Raw genomic sequence first — 21,927 nt, 5'->3', positions numbered from 1 at the left:
ATACCGTCTCTGTCTAGACAGCAGAACGTTCAGAACCACTGCAGTGTTAAGTATTTGTAATGTACTTGATTGCTTACAGTTTGGCGGATTACTCCACCAACTCCACTGAGAAAAACTTCCTCTGGTGACTTCACAGCCTCTCCAGGTTGAGCTGGGCTGATGCCAGCACTGGGAACCGCAGACAGGTTACATCGCAATGGCCATCAAGTTGATTTAAAAGCCAGAAAAATGCTTTAAAGCTTAAACGTCAAAAAGCAAGTGTGCCTTGAATTCTGCATTAAATGTTGGATTCTTTAAAATGCCATGCCCACTGACGGAGTAAAGCCCTATTTGAGCGGGATTAAATTGACCAGAGGAGGTCCGGTAACGTAATTTGTGTGTGACTTGACTGGTCGATTCGTACAGGATAAACCTCTAATTCCCCCTAATTAAACTTAATGGCCCAAATCGACACATCACTGCTCAAACATTTGGATGCTGTGTTCATTGTTGTCGGTGACTTCAAACGGTGCTACCGGAGAACTCTCCTCCCCAAGTATCATCAGTAACATACCAGACCAGGTCTACAGCAACGTGAGGGGGGCCTACAGGGCCGTGCCTCGGCCGCACTTCGGACAGTCCGACCACATCTCCGTGGTCATCTACCCGGCATACAGGCAACTCCTCAAGCAAGCACTTCCAGTTCCAGTTCCAGTTCCAGTTCCAGTCAAGTGTGGAATGAAGAAACTGAGAAACTGCTTCAGGACTGCTTTGACAGTACAGACTGGGATGTGTTCAGATCTGCTGCTGTGAGAGACGACTGTACTGTTGATCTAGAGGACTAAGCTTCTGGGGCAATGGGCTACATCAGCAGCTGCGTTGAAAGCGTTGTCCCTACAAGGCGCTGCAGGAAATACCCCAAACAGAAACCCTGGATAAACGGTGAAGTCCAGTCCATGCTACGTGCCCGCCATGCTGCATTTCTCTCAGGCAATGCTGAAGACTACAAAAGGTCCAGATATGACCTGCGTAGATCTATCAGAGAGGCCAAGAGACAGTCCAGGCTGAAGCTGGAGGGCTACTACACCACCACGGACTCCCGGCGCACGTGGCAAGGACTGCAGCTCTAATAAAGTGGCCGGTGAGTTTATGTCAGAATGCTCTTCACTGACTGCAGCTCAGCATTTAACACGGTCATCCCACACAAACTCTCAGAAAGCTCCTCACCCTCGGACTGCCAGCCACCCTACTGTAACTGGGTGCTGAGCTTTCTATCAGACAGACCCCAGTCAGTCGGAGTCGGCAGCCGCACATCCAGCACAAGAACAGTGAGCACAGGGGTCCCCCAGGGCTGTGTGCTGAGCCCCCTTCTGTACACGCTCTTCACGTATGACTGCTTGGCCTCCCAGAACAACACCAGCATCATCAAGTTCGCTGATACTACAGTCGTTGGACTGATCACTGGTGGGGACGAGACGGCGTACAGGAAGGAGGTGGCCGAGCTGGTGGCCTGGTGTCATGACAACAATCTTTCCTGTCATCGTGTGGAGCGCTGCCGTTCACGGCCGTCACCGCGCGGAGCGCTGCCGTTCACGGCCGTCACCGCGCGGAGCGCTGCCGTTCACGGCCGTCAGTACAGTGAGTACAGTGTACAGTGTAACTGCCTGTTTCTGCTGTGCACACAACAATAAAACTCATGAATCCTGAATCTACAGTAAGTGGAGCCAATGAAATGGACATTGCGCATAGAAATAAGGAGATGGTCAGAATGTTATGCCTGATCGGGGTGTGTGTGTGTGTGTGTGTGTGTGTGTGTGTGTGTGTGTGTGTGTGTGTGTGTGTGTGTGTGTGTGTGTGTATACACGATTTCTGTTTTGCAAATATGATTTTCTTCTCAGCAACGAAGAAAGACATACAAATAGGAAATACTGAAGGAATCAGACCTATAGTGCTGCTGTGCAAGCAAGAAAACCTCCTCACTTGCTTTAGCGAACACTTACAGAACGTTTACGAAGCTCCTTTGATCTGTGAGTCCAGTAAACCAGAACACTGGGAAACGTGTCAATCAACACCTATAATATTTACACCAGATGGTTTAAGGGCAGCACTACAGACTTTGAAGCTGTGTGTGGATCTGAATTCACACAGAACGGCTGTAAACAAACAATTAAAGGGACAAAAAATTACCACTGCAGCTCTTAACACCCCCCCCCCCACCCTCCCCCACCCACCCTTAAATTAAAGCACAGGCTCAGCGCAGTAGCTGGAGGGGGCATTTACATTAACAGCTGAAAGAGGGAAAATCCTCTTACAGTCATTAACACAGGGGTCTAATATTTATGGTCAGAGAGTCACGAACGCACTTCCAGACCACATCAGGCACGGACAGCGGGAGGGCATGTCAGGAAAGCCCCCCGCTGAGGGGGAGGGCAACTTCTCACGCTTCACACAGGCCCAAAAAGCGTGAGCTCAGCAGCACGGCTGTGAACGAATGGGGCATCTGAGAAACATTAATAAACGCTTTATAAAAGAAATCTACACATCTCTGCAAACGTTATAACGAACCTCATAGATGAAAGTCACTGCAACACAACAGAGGCGCTGAAAACGTCACTAAAATCCTGATAAATGACTCAAAACATGTCATTTAATACAAATCTACGTTGTTTGAACCGGACGAGCTTTTCAGAAATTTATTCACTAAAATAAACACGATTCTTGAAATGTGGCAAATTAATTTTTACCGACAGAGCAAGATAAAATTTAAATGTATTTTATTTACATGACAAACTATCACGTTTCTTCTAAATTTAATTAAAAATGAGTCACACGGTCACTGCTCATTAGCTGAACATCTCGAGGAGAACATAAAACATCAAACCTGGCCTGTGCAAATGTTATGCATAGGAACTGTGCAGTAAAACCTGTAGAAATGGCTCGTTTGAGGGCGTTCCTTGTCGATTTGATGTTAACATGCTTTAACTTAAATCAACAAAACATGGAATTTGAACAGGGGTGCCCAAACTTTTGCCAATCAGATTGAACACATTCAGATTTCAGGTTAAGCCTGAGGTGTTTATTCTCACTCTACTCAACAATCTCACACTACAAGTAATCCAGTCCAAAACTATGCTCATGCAAAGGGTACCAGTGTAGATGTTACCATAACAACAACCAGCATCACGTGAGTCCAGTCAGAGAGAGATGAGCAGCAGTGAGCAGTGATTGTGTGTTTAACTGCTTTAAAACGACGTCAGACTCAGGAAAACGTCCTTCACACGTCCTTATTAAAGAAGGCCGAGAGGAAGACGTCGTGCTCTGAGACGCATAAGCTGGACGTCCGTCCCACCGCCGTCTTTTAAAGATCAGAGCATGAACTTCGTCTCCTCTGCAGACCAGTTTCTGCTCCGCCGTGTTGAACGGTATAAACTCTCACTGTGACGCGACGCACAAGCAGAACGGACTGAAACTTTCCGATAGGGAATGTAATCGGATTCAGGAGTTTACACAGATATTATTCTTATATTTAACGGATTATTTACAGGATTACCCACCTCGATCAATCAGATAGAAGCTGTATTCCGAATGGCCTCAATTAGTCTATTCTGACTGAGCCATTAGCTGGATTATTAATGGATTATTAGGCTGCATGTCAACTTCCAAAAGTGTCCTGTAGTGAATGCATATGGGGGGGATATTATATGTAGTACTAATTGTTTACTCTTACTAATCGTCTTGGTTGTAACAGTGTTAGTGTATAACTCACTAAATCACAAACACATGATGAGCAAATGTAATAATAATAATAATAATAATAGTAATAATAATAAAAGTCTTCAGTGTAAGTGTGGAGAAACATCCATCTACCTGCTGTGAAAATGTACTGTTGATGTTACTATGGGAACACTACGCTCCTAAATGGTTCTGCAAGGGTTCTGTAGTACAGAAAATGGTTCTATAATAGAACCATGAACAGTCAAAAAACCCTTTGCATCACTAAAGGCTTCTTTGCAGGGCGAAATGGTTCTTTAGACTGACAGATAATGTCTTGTGTACGGTTCTATATGGAACCTTTTTGCAAAAGGGTTGTATATAGCACCCAAAAGGTACGACATGAAGCTTGTAACACTGAACGAACCCTTTATGTTGCTATATAGAACCCTTCAAAAGGGTTCCATACACATATTTTATATATATTAAAAAAAAAATATATATATATACACATACATACACACACACACACACACACACACATACATACATGTATGTTATTATTATTATACATTAATATATAATATACAGTGGATGGTTTATATATATATATATATATATATATATAAATAAATAAAACCATCCACTGTATATTCTCAATCAACCTGAAGAACACTTTCACCATGCAAAGAACCATTTAATCAGGCAAAGGGTTCTTTGAGTGTTCATGGTTCTGCATAGAACCATTGAAGAGCCATTTAAGAGCGTAGTGTTACTATAGAAACATCAACAGTAAATCTTCATGTTTTTAAGAGCGTAGATGACCAAAAGTACATTCTCCTGGAACCTGTGTAACTACATATTTGTGCATGAGTGCTAGTCTGGACGTGCTAGATACAGGGGAACTTAACAAGGGGAGGGTGTAATTGACAGTGTTGCTACTGAAGGGGGGGGAGGGGGGGGGGGGGCTACATCATATGGACTACATATGGTGGCAAAACTGCTTCCAGTGAGAGGATTAACTACAGCACTCAGACAGAGAAACACAGCTGGGGGAGAAATCTGCACTGACTGGGCCACAAATGGTTCTTAAAGGGTTCTTTAGCAAAGAGAATGGTTCTATATAGAACCATGAACAGTCAAAGCACCCGTTGCATGATAAAATGGCTCTTTGCATCATGAAAGGGTTCTTCTATTGTAGCTAGCTTGATATCGTAAAACCAGAAGAATGCTTCTTTGGTGACATACAGAACCCTTTTCAAAAATAAAAATCTACAGAACACTGTTCAACAATCAGTAGAACCCTTTCACCATGCAAAGAACCCTTTAATCATGCGTGCAAGCGTTCATGGTTCGTTTTTACTCAAGAACCCCTGAGAAAACATCTTTTTAGGAGTGCACAGAACCTTTCGAAGAGTTCTGTATAGCACCAAATAGGGTTCTTCTGTCGTAGCAAGCTTGATACTGTAAGAATAGAAGAACCTTTTTGATGCTAAATAGCACACTCCTCATCAATCTGAAGAACCTTTTCATAATGAAATGGAACCCTTTAGTCATGCAAAATGGTTCTTTGAATGTTCATGGTTCTATATAGAACCATTTACTAAAGAACCCTTGAAGAACCATCATGGAGCAAAGCGTGGTCAACTCATTAATTAAAATGGAACCTACCATTTGGTGGATCACGCCTTTTTTCTGTAAGACAAAATCGAGATGTCTTATTATTTCGGTGCGACCAAATTAGACGTTAATGCGTTTGTATTAACATAAATTAGCATAAATTAGCATGAGGCGGTCAGTTAGAACACCGAGGGAAACTGGAAAGGTCAGATGTTTATCATTAGTGTTGTAGGTGATGCAAGAACAGTCAGAAGCAGCCCTGAGGGAGGCTGGACGGTGAAGGTCCGGCCCTCTCCCAGCAGAACCGGCCGAGTCAGGAGAACAGCAGAGACTGACTCGCCGAGGAAGCCGCTGAGGCGTTTAAGCTTCAGGAGAAGTTAATCAGACGCAGACTTTCCTGGCAGAAACTTCAAAGACGAGAGCGAGAGACGCTCAAACAGGAGGAGGTCACTTTCAAGCAAGCAGCGGAGAGATTAGCCGTGTTTACATGCACACAGCGCAGAATATGGACAATAGATTAGACGTCATGGCAACAAGATAGTAAGCTTCTACTGCAGCTGATTAAATATGCGTGGGCGGCGGTATCATGGGATCTCTGGCAATCAATCAGCGCTAAAATGACAAAGTGTGCAGCATCAAGTACATTTACAAAACAAGAAATATACACCGGTCAGGCAGAACGTTCTGACCACCTCCTCGTTTCTACGCTCACTGTCCACTTTATCAGCTCCACTGACCGTATAGCTGCACTCTGTAGTTCTACAGTTACAGACTGTAGTCCATCTGTTTCTCTGATACTCTGTTACCCTGTTCTTCAGTGGTCAGGACCCCCATGGACCCCCAAAGAGCAGGTACTATTTGGGTGGTGGGTCATTCTCAGCACTGGAGTAACACTGACGTGGTGGTGGTGTGTTAGTGTGTGTTGCGCTGGTGCGAGTGGATCAGACACATCAGTGCTGCTGGAGTTTTTAAACACTGTGTCCACTCACTGTCCACTCTATTAGACACTCCTAACTTGTCAGTCCACCTTGTAGATGTAGAGTCAGAGACGACAGCTCATCTGCTGCTGCACAGTTTGTGTTGGTCATCCTCTAGTCCTTCATCAGTGGTCACAGGACGCCGCCCACAGGACGCCGCCCACAGGACGCCGCCCACAGCACGTTTTTGATTCTCAGTCCAGCAGCAACACTGAGGTGTTTAAAAACTCCAGCAGCACTGCTGTGCCTGATCCACTCAGACCAGCGCAACACACACTAACACAATGACCCACCAAACAAACAGTACCTGCTCTGTGAGGGTCCATGGGGGTCCTGACCACTGAAGAACAGGGTAACAGAGCATCAGAGAAACCGATGGACTACAGTCTGTAACTGTAGAACTACAGAGAGCAGCTATACGGTCAGTGGAGCTGATAAAGTGGACAGTGAGTGTAGAAACAAGGAGGTGGTCAGAATGTTCTGCCTGACCGGTGTATTTGGTAATGGACAGAGTATTAGACAGTAACAGGAATTTAACAACATGTAAATACAAAAAGGTAAAAACTGGAGTCATGATTTGCATCTGTTTATCTCACATTAATGAATATTTAATACTTGGCAACCCTTTACCCGAACAGCGTCGACATCATAAAACTCGCCAGACGTGTCTGATCTTCAGAGTCGGACCAAATCAGACTGAGCCGTAAAACTGAGCCAATATCAGGTTCAGCTCAGTGTGGTCAGTTTGTCCAGATCAGTATTAATGTTGTTTTGTTCCAGCCGGTCTGTGAAGCTTCTTACAGCCCATTTAGTTTGGCGAATGGTGTTGGGTTCATTTCTGGCTGATTCCAGGTTGTTCAGCTGTTCTTCTGTCACAGCTGCCGACTGAAAAGCTGCTCAGTGGTGACGACAGTTTGGGAATTTAGCGTCGTCTCGTCTTCAGAGTCGGACCAAATCGGCTGTCGGTCAGATGTGACCTTAACAGCGTCCGTTTTCTGTTTGTGGCACAGTGAGAAGTGAAAACGTTCATTTGGCTCGAGCGTCTCCTACAGCTGTCAGAGTCGTTGCTTAGCAACAGCGTCTCAGCGGAGTGATACAGTGTTTGTGAATAAATCGTGATGTTCTGGTGAAATAACAGCAGTTAGAACGGCTCTCAACCAATCAGCTCACCTGGCCGGAACTACCTGTTGTATAAATCATATATTTGCCATAATACTATAGATGCTGGTCAGACAAATGAATGCAAATAAGACCACTTGGCATTGCAATTTAAAGATCCACATAACATGCACTTCAGTCTGGTTAACTTCCATCAATTTTGAGGTAAAGACAAAATAATGGATTAATCTTTGGGATGACAGCGCATTTAGCCCTGAAGGACTGCCAATTAAACAGGATAGAGCATCACTAATATTAAAACCTCCTTGGGGTAACTGCTAGTATTTACCCCACGAGGGTCAAGCTGAGGATAAACTCCATTCTCCTCAACAGCACAGACTGTGGAATTAATCCTGCGGCACAATAACATTTATAGGAGACGTAAGAGTTAAAAAACAAAGAAACACGTAATTAAAAAGAGTTTAGGCAAAATGTGTCCAAGCACTTAATGACCAAAGGGGTAAAGTGAGGTCATTTTCACTTGGGCTGCGCAGAAACGAGGACTTTTATTTTAAAAGATGTCTCACGGCAGGTCCATAGTAATATCATGTAAAACGTGCGCTTTAAGAATGTTGATTCACACATTCACAAACACGCTATGAAGCACTTACGTAAGGTCTCACGAACGTGTTACGCGGACATATTTCAACTGTTCCCGATTATTCCGAATTCACTGATCTGAGATAAAACAGACGCTCACGTTTTCACCTTCAGTTCACATTTACATGCTCTTATAAACCTGAAATCATCAAACAGCCCATCTCTTCCAGTCGGAAGATCACAGTCTTAGATCTTATCTAGGATGCAGAGGAGTGATGCGCTGTTTACATACAGCTATACGCAAGAATATGGGCAACACACGACATAACGTCACTGTCCAAAGAAAAACCGGCATCTCCAAAACGGGAACTTTACAGCAGACGGCAGAAACTCTCTCTGCTTTCACTGTAATTTAATGCCAAAGGCTTTATTCTAATTCTGGGACATTTCTGTCCAATCAACATGAAATTTCACTTCACACAGTGTGAAGAACAGCTGTGGGAACGGCTGCTGAGCTCAAATGATATAGAAAACAAAGAAAATCTCAAAAATTGAGAATTAATTTTTTTGATACTGATGTTAATAAAAATATATCAAACAAATCAAGCCAAAAAAAACAAAAAATCTGCATGTTAATGCACAGCTACCCTTCATTTGATTAACCTGAAACGTGTGGTCTGATCTTCAGAGTCTGAGAGTCGGACCAAATCAGACTGAGCCGTAAAACTGACCCAATATCAGGTTCAGCTCAGTTTGGTCAGTTTGTCCAGATCAGTATTAATGTTGTTTTGTTCCAGCCGGTCTGTGAAGCTTCTTACAGCCCGTTTAGTTTGGCGAATGGTGTTGGGTTCATTTCTGGCTGATTCCAGGTTGTTCAGCTGTTCTTCTGTCACAGCTCCCGACTGAAAAGCTGCTCAGGGAGACGACAGTTTGGGAATTTAGCGTCGTCTCGTCTTCAGAGTCGGACCAAATCGGCTGTCGGTCAGATGTGGTCTTAACAGTGTCCGTTTTCTGTTTGTGGTGAAGTGAGAAGTAAAAACGTTCAGACGGCTCGAGCGTCTCCTACAGCTGTCAGAGTCGTTGCTTAGCAACAGCGTCTCAGCGGAGTGATACAGTGTTCGTGAAAAAACACTTCTCAACCAATCAGCTTGCGTGGCCGGAACTGACTGCTGTATAGAACAAAACACACAGTAATAGCGTCGTGCAAAACTTTGGACACCCACCTAATTCAGGGCTAACATCCCATTTGGCAGGAATCAGCTTTTTGTATCCAGCTAGAAGTGTTTCTATTCCAGTGTTTCTGTTTTAGGAATTTCCAGCCACTCTTCCCAACTGAGCACATCTACTTTTGCGAATCTCTTGGGTCATCTTGAGATCTTAAGATCTACTCGCAGATTTCAAGATAATGTTCAAGTCTGGTTACAGCGAGTCGCTCCAAAAGCTTCCGTCCGAGTCTCCTGAAGTAATTCGTGGTGGATTCTGGGGTGGGTGTTGGATCCCTGTCCTGTTTCACACGACAAACTCTTGATTTTAACTTCGTCATCATTTTGCGCTGCTGAGACTCAAATATTCAGGCAGATGTTTCTGCACCAAAAATTAGAAGAGGCTGATCCAAAACCCTCAGCATTTGAAGAGATTTCGTAAGAAAGGCCAAACAAGGCCGGAGAAGAACGAGGCTGCAGCGTCAAAGAACAGTTAAAAGTCTGAAAGCAACGTTTAAAGAATCCGAGGACGAGAACCAAAAAAAGTGACCGCGCCCTTTTTACGGCTCGAACACAATCTGGGTGATGAGCCCAGCGGTCAGTCGGTGAAGCTTCATGATGCTCCTGCGATGCTGGTGAAGATGAAGCTGAACGTCCGGGAGCGACCGGCGTCCGTTGGCGGTTGTGATTGTTTACCTCTGGATGAGCCGCGTGACGCAGCGTGACGCTCAGGTGTTTTGATGATGTGCCTCAGTTTAGTATCTGATCTGTTCAGACTGTCGCATTCAGACCACATTTAACAGATAATCTGAACAGCCAAACAGACAAATCGGATTTGGTGAGAAAAAAAAATAAAATCAGATCAGATGTTCTGCCCACTTCAGACATTGGCTTCTGCGATCAGGTCGCAGGTAAGGTTTCCTTCTGATGGCTCTTCCATGCAGACCACTCCTGTATCAGGTAAACCTCCTTGCTGGTCCTTTGTCATCATGTGGGGGTTTTGCTTTGCCTTTCTGCTCAGCACACAAGCAGCTTCTATCTGAAAGCTCAAGATCTCACCTTGACTTCCACAGTTCCTCCTAACTGCCACTTCTTAACATCATCAGTGGCAGAAATCTTATTATAGCTGAAAACTCCTAAATGGTAATTCCTGCCTAACGAGTCAATTAAGGCCTAACGAGTTAAGCTCTGAGGCTTTACAACTGGAAGAGTATCCAAACTTCTGCCCATGTCACAATTATTATTTAATACTGTTGACTATTCTAGTTCAAATATACAGTAACTGTGCATTAAATTAACAGCTGCAGAGGTTCTGTTGACATATTTTACAAAATAAGTAATTTGGCCCAAACTCTTGCATATAACTGTAGAACCCACCGTACTCAGAATAAAGCCACGGACAGGACAACATTAACTGAACAGGACAAGAAGTCGGGCAGACGGGCGAAGCGGTACGTACCCGTTTTCCTTTGTCGTTTCTCCAACAGGCCGTCAGACACCACTTTGAAACGCTTGGCTTCTTCCTCACTGGCAAAGTTGAGGCCGATCTGACACGTCTGTGTTTAGAGCCAAACAAACCACCATCAAAGATTTCACAGTAAAACTCATATCTTTATAAATAAGACGCCGACACAGCGGCGTAAAGCGTCGCTCTATAAACAGCGGCGTAAAGCGTCGCTCTATAAACAGCGGCGTACAGCGTCGCTCTATAAACAGCGGCGTAAAGCGTCGCTCTATAAACAGCGGCGTAAAGCGTCGCTCTATAAACAGCGGCGTAAAGCGTCGCTCTATAAACAGCGTCGTACAGCGTCGCTCTATAAACAGCGGCGTACAGCGTCGCTCTATAAACAGCGGCGTAAAGCGCCGCTCTATAAACAGCGGCGTACAGCGTCGCTCTATAAACAGCGGCGTAAAGCGTCGCTCTATAAACAGCGGCGCACAGCGTCGCTCTATAAACAGCGGCGCACAGCGTCGCTCTATAAACAGCGGCGCACAGCGTCGCTCTATAAACAGCGGCGCACAGCGTCGCTCTATAAACAGCGGCGCACAGCGTCGCTCTATAAACAGCGGCGCACAGCGTCGCTCTATAAACAGCGGCGCAAAGCGTCGCTCTATAAACAGCGGCGCAAAGCGTCGCTCTATAAACAGCGGCGCAAAGCGTCGCTCTATAAACAGCGGCGCAAAGCGTCGCTCTATAAACAGCGGCGCAAAGCGTCGCTCTATAAACAGCGGCGTAAAGCGTCGCTCTATAAACAGCGGCGTAAAGCGTCGCTCTATAAACAGCTGCGTAAAGCGTCGCTCTATAAACAGCGGCGCAAAGCGTCGCTCTATAAACAGCGGCGTAAAGCGTCGCTCTATAAACAGCTGCGTAAAGCGTCGCTCTATAAACAGCGGCGTAAAGCGTCGCTCTATAAACAGCGGCGTAAAGCGTCGCTCTATAAACAGCGGCGTAAAGCGTCGCTCTATAAACAGCGGCGTAAAGCGTCGCTCTATAAACAAAAGTCCAATTAATCAGGTCCAAAAATGCTCGTTAGACGTCTGTGCTGCTGAAATCAACATAAATCATTAGAATACCTGAACACACATCGTTAGAATAAACGATGTAGTAAAAATCATCAATAATAAATTATCAGCAAATCCGCAGCGCCTCATTTAGCAGTGGTGGGCGATACATCAAAATTATTATATCACGATACTCAAGACTTTTCACCACGCATGATATCTGAATATTTATTTATTTATTTTTTATTCAATAATTGGAAAAGATAAAATTTACCCTATTGCGCCAAACATAACTATACAATAATAACACTAATAAATAAACCTGTAAACTTCAAAGACTTTAAGTGGATGTTTTACAAACTGTGCTGATTAAACTGGCGTAATAATGAAACGCCCAGTTAAATCTTCTTTAAGTAGATCATAAATTTAAGTAAATTTGAAGTAAATTGTACGGTGACAATTTTTCACAATAACTATAAAATATCGTCGTATCGCCCACCCCTATAATTAAAGCCGGACACAGCTACACATAGTGCTGGGCTTCCTGGAGGAGGGGCAGAAAATAGATTAAAAACACAGTGACGGACATAAAATCATTATTATTCATATTTACGTTAATATTAGTCATTTTTCTGAGCAAACGAACATTTACTGACCAGATAAAGAGCTTTTTAAATCAAGTTCTCTTTTCCACAGTCCAGCGTTTAAGACATATCGGGTAAAACTGATTATTAAATTTGGCCAAAAATATTTATTTAGGTAATTAATTATTTATTATCATTAATTATTATTAAATGCCATTATTACCACATTAATTAATTTGACACAAAACTGATCTAAAACATGCGGCAGGTGACGCTCAAAGAACATGACCGGCTGGATTTGCTTATGAGGTTACTCTCGTGAAAAAAGACGGTTCTTCAGGGGTTCTTTAATAAAGAGAGGCTGACGGACAACGTCTTGTGTATGGTTTTATAAAGTTCTTGAAAAGGGTTCTATATAGCACCAAAAAGGTTCTGCTACTGTCACAATGTCTAGCTTATAACAACAGAACAGCCCTTTTTGGTGCTATACAGAACCCTTTTCAAAAATGTTCTATATAGAACCAAGTTTAGCACATTCATGATTAAAGGATTCTTTTTATATGAACCTAATATTAAAGGGTTCTTCATACTGATTGATGGAGAACCTTCCATATATGGCTCTACTTAGAAGGTTTTCGAAAAGGATTCTATAAAAAGCACCAAAAAGGGTTCTTCTGTCGTTACGCTATCAAGCTTGCTACAGTACAAGAACCATTTCATGATGCAAAAACCTTGTAATCATGCAAAGGGTTCTTTAGGTAGTCACAGTTGAAATTTTGCCTTTAATAAAGAACCCTTGAAGGAACCATCTATTTCAGGAGTGTACAGAACCATAGACGTCAATCTTGAAACAATATATAGAAAACTTTTTGGTGCTATATAGAACCCATTTTTTAAAAAGGATCCATATGGAACCATCTCAAGAATCTCAATCATGCAAAGTGTTCTGAGTGCCCATGGTTCTATATAGAACCACATACAGCACATTCACGATTAAAGGATTCTTTGTATGGCGAAAGTGTTCTTCACACTGAAGGAGAATCTCTTGTGTATGGTTCTATATATAGAACCTTTTTGAAAAGGATTCTATAAAGCACCAAAAAGGGTTCTTCTGTTGTCACGATATCAAGCTTGCTACAATAGAGGAACCCTTTCATGACGCAGAGAACTTTTTAATCATGCAAAGGGTTCTTTAAGTGTTCATAATTCTATATAGAACCACTCTCTTTAGTAAAGAACCCATCTGTTTAAAGAGCTCTATTTGGTGCTATAGAGAACCCATTTTTAAAAAGGATCCATATAGAACCATCTCAAGCACATTTTCCATTAATCTGAAGAACCATTTCAAGACACAAAGAGCCCTTTAATCATGCAATGTTCTTTGAGTGCCAATGGTTCTATATAGAACCACGTAGAGCATTCATGATTAAAGGATTCTTTGTATTGTGAGTGTTCTTCACATTGATGGAGAACCTTGTGTATATGGTTCTACATCTTTAATCATGAAAAGGGTTCTTTGAGTGTCCGTGGTTCTATTTAGAAACTTTTTCTTTACTGAGGAACCCTTGAAGGAACCGTCTTCTGTACATGTTTATCATATTCAGAATCTGCTCAGGATCTCATTTGGATCTCCGGTTCTTCAGAGAAAGGCCTGGACGGCTCGCTGATCGACTGGCATGGGATTCAGCTCGGAAGTGCAGCTTCATCACAGAACCGCTACCAGGTTCTCCTTCCCTCTGGGTTCTCATCAGAAAGCCTCAGACTTCTGGTCTGCTGCAGCCACATGCAGCGGAGATCCGAGTGTTTTCCCCCCCACAAACACGGACACACAGCGAAGCCGAGGGCACTTACGTCTCCAGCGAACGTCATGAAGTAGGACCTGGGATACTTCACGCTGAAGTCTGCGTAGAATTCCTGCTCAAACAGGGATTTGCCTGCCTGCAAAATCAGCACAGGAAAGGAATTTTTTACACAAAATACAGCCAGAAATCTCATACAAGCCCATGCCAAGCATTCCGGGGTGTCAAAGGCCCAGGAGCCGGATTTCTGAAAGTGTCTGGAGAGAGATCCTTTCTTCTCCAGGGTCTATTTTGGTGTGTCCATCTGAATTTCATGGCCAAATCATAAGGCCAGATACTCAGTACCTGCGTGAAATCAATCAAATAAAAAATTACATTTATTTATTTTGTGTCAAAGTCTGGCTGAGTCCCTCGGGGATGCAGGGAGCCGAGCTGAAAGGGCAGCAGGTCTGACCGGTTTCAAAGGTTCCGCATGTCACTGCGTAACATTTGCTTTTCTAATAGAAAAATATTGACTTGGATTTTTGAACACACTGTTTAGCAAATATGTAACGCAAACGATCTGGACGATAAGTAACGATCTGGACGAGGTGCTCGATCCTGAGGCCTCAATTTAACGGCTGCCAACTCGTTAGAGATGCAAATCACTAACCCAATAACTGACTGACCGTAAAGGAATAAGTAAACAACTATTTGTCCAATGCTGTCGATTTAAATTGTTAATTTATCTCGATTTCCTCTCTTATTTGATACGTGGAGTAGCGCTTAGAGGAGACGTTACCATGACAGCGAACATCACGTGAGTCCAGTCAGAGAGAGATGAGCAGCAGTGAGCAGTGATTGTGTCTTTAACTGCTTTAAAATGACGTCAGACTCAGGAAAACGTCCTTCACACGTCCTTATTAAAGAAGGCCGAGAGGAAGACGTCGTGCTCTGAGACGCATAAGCTGGACGTCCGTCCCGCCGCCGTCTTTTAAAGATCAGAGCATGAACTTCGTCTCCTCTGCAGACCAGTTTCTGCTCCGCCGTGTTGAACGGTATAAACTCTCACTGTGACGTGACGCACATGCAGAACGGACTGAAACTTTCCGATAGGGAATGTAATCGGATACAGGCGTTTACACGGATATTATTCTTCTATTTAACAGATTATTTACAGGATTACCCACCTCGATCAATCAGATAGAAACTGTTTTCCGAATGGCCTCAATCGGACTAGACTATTCCGACTGAGGTGTTTACATGGACATATTCTATTCCGATTGAGCTATTAGTCGGATTATTAATGGATTATCAGGCTGCATGTAAACGTGGCTACAGTTACGAACTATTAGCTGGTGATTAACTGCCAGATGAATAATTAACTATTTGTCTTTGTTTATTTATTAAAGGCCAAGCCTGCGGTCTACTGGCTGTTTACTACGGAAGTCCGGAGAAGCCATAAGCTTCGACTATAAATTTCTGGGTTGTTATTTCAAGATTATCTTGCGGACGGTCAAAAGAATTTGCCAAAATTTGTCCATGGTTCTATACAGAACCAATTTCTTTACTAAAGATTCACCGGAGAACCCTCTTTAAGAGTGTAACTGCACTCTAATAAGCTAGCAGGTCCGTGTTCCTTCTGTTCATCCGATTTTCATGTTAATCAGTCCTGAAAAACAAAAAATTCTCATTTCTGGTTCTGTTGCCGTCGTCAGTGGAAAAATCAAGAAATGGGTTCGTTTTACAGTTTTATAAACGAATCATAAAATCAAACAAACAATGGAATAAAGGGTCGTTTTCTAGTGACCCACGTTTAGAATTCCCATCATAAGTGGAAAGGAACGTGCAAAGAAGCAGAAAGAATCGCTTTCCTTTAATCAAGTAAGTTAAAATAAATCCGTCTAAATTTCAACGTTAATTTTAGGGCTGATTACTCGAGTAGCTCTGATTTTTTGGCTTCCGAAGTCCGTCTATTTTAAACGTCTCCGCTATCGTACCACTCCTGCTTCGTACCACTGTTTTACACGGACTGTTAGAACTGACACACTTTTCGAAGATTTCTAAGGTGGCGTGATTTATTTTGCTCTACATGGCGGAAAATAAAGACACCGGCGTGCGTAAAAGTCCGGAAAACGTCTAAAGTGTGGGACCATTTCCCGCTGCGGACGGCGGACCGAGCAGTGCAGCGCATGCACTGTAAAACGGACCCGGCCCACCAGAACAGCACTTCATCAGCGCTGCAGCACCTGAACCCAAAGCATCCTCACTTCTCCAGGCGGACTCGGAGCCTCTACAGCACGCGGTTACGACCGCTGACCGATACGAACAGCAGCGCTCGGCAGAACCTCCAGCATCCGTAATTATTCGTAGCCCGTGTTATGAGTCGATAGTGACCAAGCGTAATAAGGAGCAAGACAGCAATGCACCAAGATCTCACTCACGTCACTTATCTCTCCCTCCCGCGCACACACACACACGAACACACGCACACACACACACACACACACGAACACACACACGAACACACGCACACACACACACACACACACGAACACACACACACACACACACACACACACACACACACGAACACACACACACACGAACACACACGAACACACACACACACGAACACACACACACACACACACACACACACACACACACACACGAACACACACACACACACACACACACACACACACACACACACGAACACACGCACACACACGAACACAAACACACACACACACACACACACACACACACACACACGAACACACGCACACACGAACACACGCACACACACGAACACAAACACACACACACACACGAACACACACAAACACACGCACACACACACACACGAACACACGCACACACACACACACACACACACGAACACACACACACACGAACACACACGAACACACACGAACACACACGAACACACACGCACACACACGAACACACGCACACACACGAACACACGCACACACACGAACACACGCACACACACACACACACACACACACACACACACGAACACACACCTCAAAACACGCCTTCCCCGTACATGAGGTAGTAATGATAAATGCAGCAGATGGGCAAATTCTTCCGTGACTACATTCCCCACTCCCTTTCCCTTCTTTATTCCGATAAAGCTGAGGACAAATGGGCTGACCTGTCTGTGAAGCTGCATTTCATAGTTTTTTTCATGTACATCATAAAAGTTTGACAGAAAGGTTGAATAAATGGGTTTAGTTCTGGAGCCAAGGGGCCAAAGGTCTTCAGCTTTGATCTGGTAAGAGTGTTGAGTTTGAATAAAAGCCTTCTGAGAGGAATAACAGCCAACCGCTCATCTGAAGACGCCTTTCGTGATGCATGACACACTATCGATAAAGCTGTTTAAAACAAGCCGATCACTCGATCAATCAATGAAAAAATGGACAGAATATTCCAAAATACTGGATGGTTAACTGTAAACAGTGCGGTCTGAGCTCCGAGCTCTGCTGTCCGTCTAAACTCCGCTGAAATTTACAGTCACAGGTCTTCGTTAAAACAGAGGACAGTCCGACTCTCTGCGAATCTGACCGAGAAGAACCTTCATCCAGCGAGAGTCTCGCTCTCCTCCGAGAGCAGATGTAGAGGAGACGCGCTCTGACGGAGCGGAGGGGAAACGTCTGTATGGACAGTTAAACGTCAACGTTGTGTGTAAACGCTTCATTTCAGCGGTCACCCTCTGTCCAGCTGCCCTGAGCGTTCTCGGAGAACTACCTCCTGAATCGGTCAGTGAGTAGAGCCAAACGCTGGCGGAGAACAGAGACCCGTCTGGAAAGCGAACCGGGTCGCTGTGAATCAGTTACCGGCTCCTCTGGTCCAAACTCCAGTAACAATTCCAGAGAACCAGCATTCCGACACAGAACATGTTCCAGCTCGGCTCAGAACATGAAGCAGGACTGAACTGAACACCAACATCAGACATCTAGAACAACTATCGTCAGGTTCGCTGTGTCCCAAACCGAGCACTAGCTCACTGAAAGGACGATTCCTCTTCAGATGCTCCAGCTTGGAGGACGTGCTCCCAGATAACCTCGGCTTTCAAACGGCGCAGCCACAACCTCGTTTTCTGGGCTCAGCTCCACGCTCTGGAGGATTCTGCTCCCGAGGCTGCCGTCGCGCTGGTGCTGTCCAAACATTCCCAGTGAATGTGAGAGGGACGCGTGATGACATCACCAAACAATCGACTACTAAATCAGTCGGCGACCAAGTCGAATAGTCGCTGCACCCCTAACAGCCTTCCGTAATGCCCGATCTGACCTTCTCAACACTCGGGCTGTCGCGGTTAAAATGACCAGGACAGTGAAGATCCAGCCTGATTTCTGAGCTCCTGAGACCTCCTGGTTCCCTCTGCTTCAGTTAAATCAGTAAAATCGACCCCTCATTGCTGCTCGTGTGTTATTTGATTTTATGGTTAGTCTGGAAAACGAAGCCGTTTCTTGTTTTTCCACCGACTAAAGGAATCAAAACCGAGAATATTCTCATTTTTCAATACTGGACTTTGAACTGAAAATCAAACAAACAGAAAGACCCCAATTTAAGCCCTCTGTCTTTCATTTATTGATTATTAACGATTTCCTTTATTTTTTATCTACTTTGTACTTACGCCTGATTTTTTATTTTAAACTATCGCATTAAGACGTTTTGATCGTTTCGGTCTCCAGCGCTTGGTCTTTGTATTTCCTTCCGCCTTTCTTCATGTGCAGCACACTGAACCGCCGGTGTGGTAGAAATGAACTTGCTTTGCCTCACCGACTAACTTACTAACGGGGAAACACACGGCGCACCAGGATCATGACTAAATATCGGCACGTCGCCGACCTCTGTGTGGTCGGTCAAAAGAATTCACCAAAATTTGCCCCCCTGCTACTCACCTTGATGTCGTACACCCTGATGAAGTAAGATCTCTGAGGGTTGTCTTTCACCAGGCAGGCCACGCCGCAGCATCGCTTCGTCCAGGAGGCGTTCCTGTCCGCTGAGTACACCTGCACCACTGCCGAGGACAGAGCCTGCAGAGAGAGAAGAACCAAAATCAGACACCTACAGCGAGGATCTCGCACTCTGAGCGGAGAACACTGAAGACTGCGGTTCTAAGAAGAGATGAGAACGTTCTGCGTTCAAAAACTGCGATTCTGAAATCCAGAAATCCAGATTCAAGTCACTTCTCTTCTCGCATGTCTGTGATCGAGCCCCGAGACCTGCACTGCGTTCTGCTGTCTTAAAAAAGACGGTTCTTCAAGGGTTCTTTGTAAAGAAAATGGTTCTATACAGAACCATGAACACTGTGATTAAATGCAGATTCTTTGCATCATAAAATGAGTGGATCAGACGCAGCAGTGCTGGAGTTTTCAACACCTCAGTGTCGCTCCTGGACTGAGAACCAGAATCCAGCCGGCAGCGTCCTGTGGGCAGCGTCCCGTGGGCAGCGTCCCGTGGGCAGCGATGAAGGACTACAGGATGACCAACACAAGCTGTACAGCAGCAGATGAGCTGTCGTCTCTGACTTTACTTCTACAAGGTCGACCGACAAGGTAGGAGTGTCTAATAGAGTGGACAGTGAGTGGACACAGTGTTTAAAAACTCCAGCAGCACTGCTGTGTCTGATCCACTCGCACCAGCACAACACACACTAACACACCACCACCACGTCAGTGTTACAGCAGCGCTGAGAATGACCCACCACCCAAACAGTACCTGCTCTGTGAGGGTCCATGGGGGTCCTGACCACTGAAGAACAGGGTAAAACTGCGATTGATATAAAAACGATGAATCTTTCAGCCCTACTTAAAACATCCAGCGACTTAAGAACTCCTTGGTGACCAGCTTGTGAACGACAGCAACGTTTATTAAAAGGTAAAGTGTGTTTGAGTAATTAAGCTGATGGTTTTAGCAGCTTCTGCTGAGGCTTGTGGAGTGAAAACATCTACATTTCTTGACCTGCACCTTCAAACCGAGCTCACCCAGAACAGCTGAGTCGCTGCCAACGCTTGTAGGAAGTCGGACTCTGCGGTCTGGTGAAAAACGACTCAGTGCTTTATAAAAAACAGCTGATCCGAAAGACAAAAGCCTCAAGATCGCGCCGAGGGTCCGCTCAGTTTACAGGAGCAGACAGCAGAGCTGCATAAGCAGGCGGTCTTGCCAGCAGCCCGGTCAGGAATGCAGCCCCACAGCACGTCTTAACAGCTCCCCCGACCACAGGCTCCCAATTTAAGGCTCCTCACAGACCGTCAAAGCCCACATTAACAGGCAGATGAAAGAGGCACAAGCAGGAAACGAGTGGACGTAGGTGTCCGGGTTGCTTGGTGGAGGAGGGGGACCATTTTCCAAAGGCTCACTGAATGAACTCCCTGAGCTTTCCTTAGTAATTCCTTGGATTTCCTCGAAATGGTTAAGATGTAAACAGAGCGGTTCTCTGTTCTAGATAAAATGACCGAGTCAGAGCTGCTCACAGTGGTGGTGATGGGAACCAGACATCCCCCTCTAAAAGCTCCTCACAGTGGTGGTGATAGGAACCAGACGTCCCCCTCTAAAAGCTCCTCACAGTGGTGGTGATAGGAACCAGACGTCCCCCTCTAAAAGCTCCTACAGAAAGTTCCTACATGAACTGGTTCTGAATTCACTGCCTGATGACTGAGCCGCTGTTTTATGAGAGTTTAGAGAACTTCAACTCCATTCATGGTGGAGGGAGACATGCAGGGCGCTGTGCGGCAAAATAGTCCCCAAAGAAAACTCATTATTCCAGATTTTCCACTGTTTTCCATCATCAACTTTCCATATAAGCTCAGAAGACTCGTGTAGGTTCTCTGGTGGTTCTGGATGGTAAATAAAGTGTCTATATCTGTGTTGTAGTCATGGCGACGCCTGGTTCCCATCACTCACCACCACTGTAGAGATGTCTGGACCGTGTCACACCAAACCCTCTGGATCTCTCCGTTTACATCGCAGTCGCTGAATTATGCAGAAATTTTGAAAAATAGGTGGAATTCCTCTTTGAATTTGACACCACAGCGTCTACACTGCCAAGCCGTTTCACAGCGTAGCGGCAACAACGGGCAGATTTGCATTTCAGAGACTCTTATCACTCAGTTCATCACTGATCTTCACTGATTTATGGAGGAAGTGACCTCTGGGTTAAGTACTATGACTTCATCTACAGGCACTTGTGTCCAATCATGTCACTGACCGTCGCTGTAAATGCAGTGGGTGTTTGTGTCTCCACCTCTTTCATTTTTATCCAGGCGCTGTAGAACCTCTGTGAAAGACCTGCACCATCAAATAGAGCAACAACTCAAGAAGAACGTTCCTCAACATAAAACAGCAAAGAGCTTCTGCTTTCCATCGTCTACGGTGCAGAATATCATTAAAGACTCAGAGAATCTGGAGAAATCTCTGTCTGTGAGGGACGAGGCTGAACACCAGTATCTGCTGGCCGTGATCTTTGGGCCCTCAGGCAGCGCTGCATTAAAAACAGACATGATTCTGTAGTGAAATCACTGCATGGGCTCAGAAACACTTCTGAAAACCACTGACTGTGAACACAGTTCATCACTGCATCCACAAACGCTGTTAAACTCTAAAACACAAAGAAGAACCCAAATATAAACAGGATCCAGAAACGCTGCCACCTTCTCTGGGCCTGAGCTCATTTAAAATGGACTGAGGGGAAGTGGAAAAGCGTCCGGCGGTCCGACGGATCAACATTGGAAATTGTTTTAGGAAATCATGGACACTGTGCAATACGAAATTAAAAATATGACAAATCCAGCTGCTCCTGAAACTGATGAGCAGCTGAAATCCTGAATCAAGCAAGAAC

The 21,927-nt window shown here is 44.7% G+C and overlaps 1 protein-coding gene across 2 annotated transcripts in view; it reads right to left on the bottom strand.

Moving 5' to 3' along the window:
- The window catches only part of waslb (WASP like actin nucleation promoting factor b), a 51,283-nt gene that overhangs the window by 20,049 nt on the left and 9,307 nt on the right, over window positions 1-21,927 (bottom strand). Inside the window, exons 2-5 of one of the 2 annotated variants that reach the window (XM_037540756.1) lie at window positions 18,989-19,123; window positions 14,125-14,211; window positions 10,647-10,743; window positions 5,362-5,385 (exon numbers count right to left, since the gene is read on the bottom strand). In XM_037540756.1, the coding sequence (XP_037396653.1) occupies window positions 5,362-5,385; window positions 10,647-10,743; window positions 14,125-14,211; window positions 18,989-19,123 (343 nt within the window). The remainder of the gene's footprint in view (window positions 1-5,361; window positions 5,386-10,646; window positions 10,744-14,124; window positions 14,212-18,988; window positions 19,124-21,927) is intronic. The other variant, XM_037540759.1, reaches the window with a different exon arrangement.

The sequence above is a fragment of the Pygocentrus nattereri genome, chromosome 1, assembly GCF_015220715.1.
Source record: "Pygocentrus nattereri isolate fPygNat1 chromosome 1, fPygNat1.pri, whole genome shotgun sequence".
Classification (NCBI taxonomy): Eukaryota; Metazoa; Chordata; class Actinopteri; order Characiformes; family Serrasalmidae; genus Pygocentrus; species Pygocentrus nattereri.
Note: the sequence above shows the minus strand (reverse complement) of the source record. Positions and strands in the feature narration are given on the sequence as shown.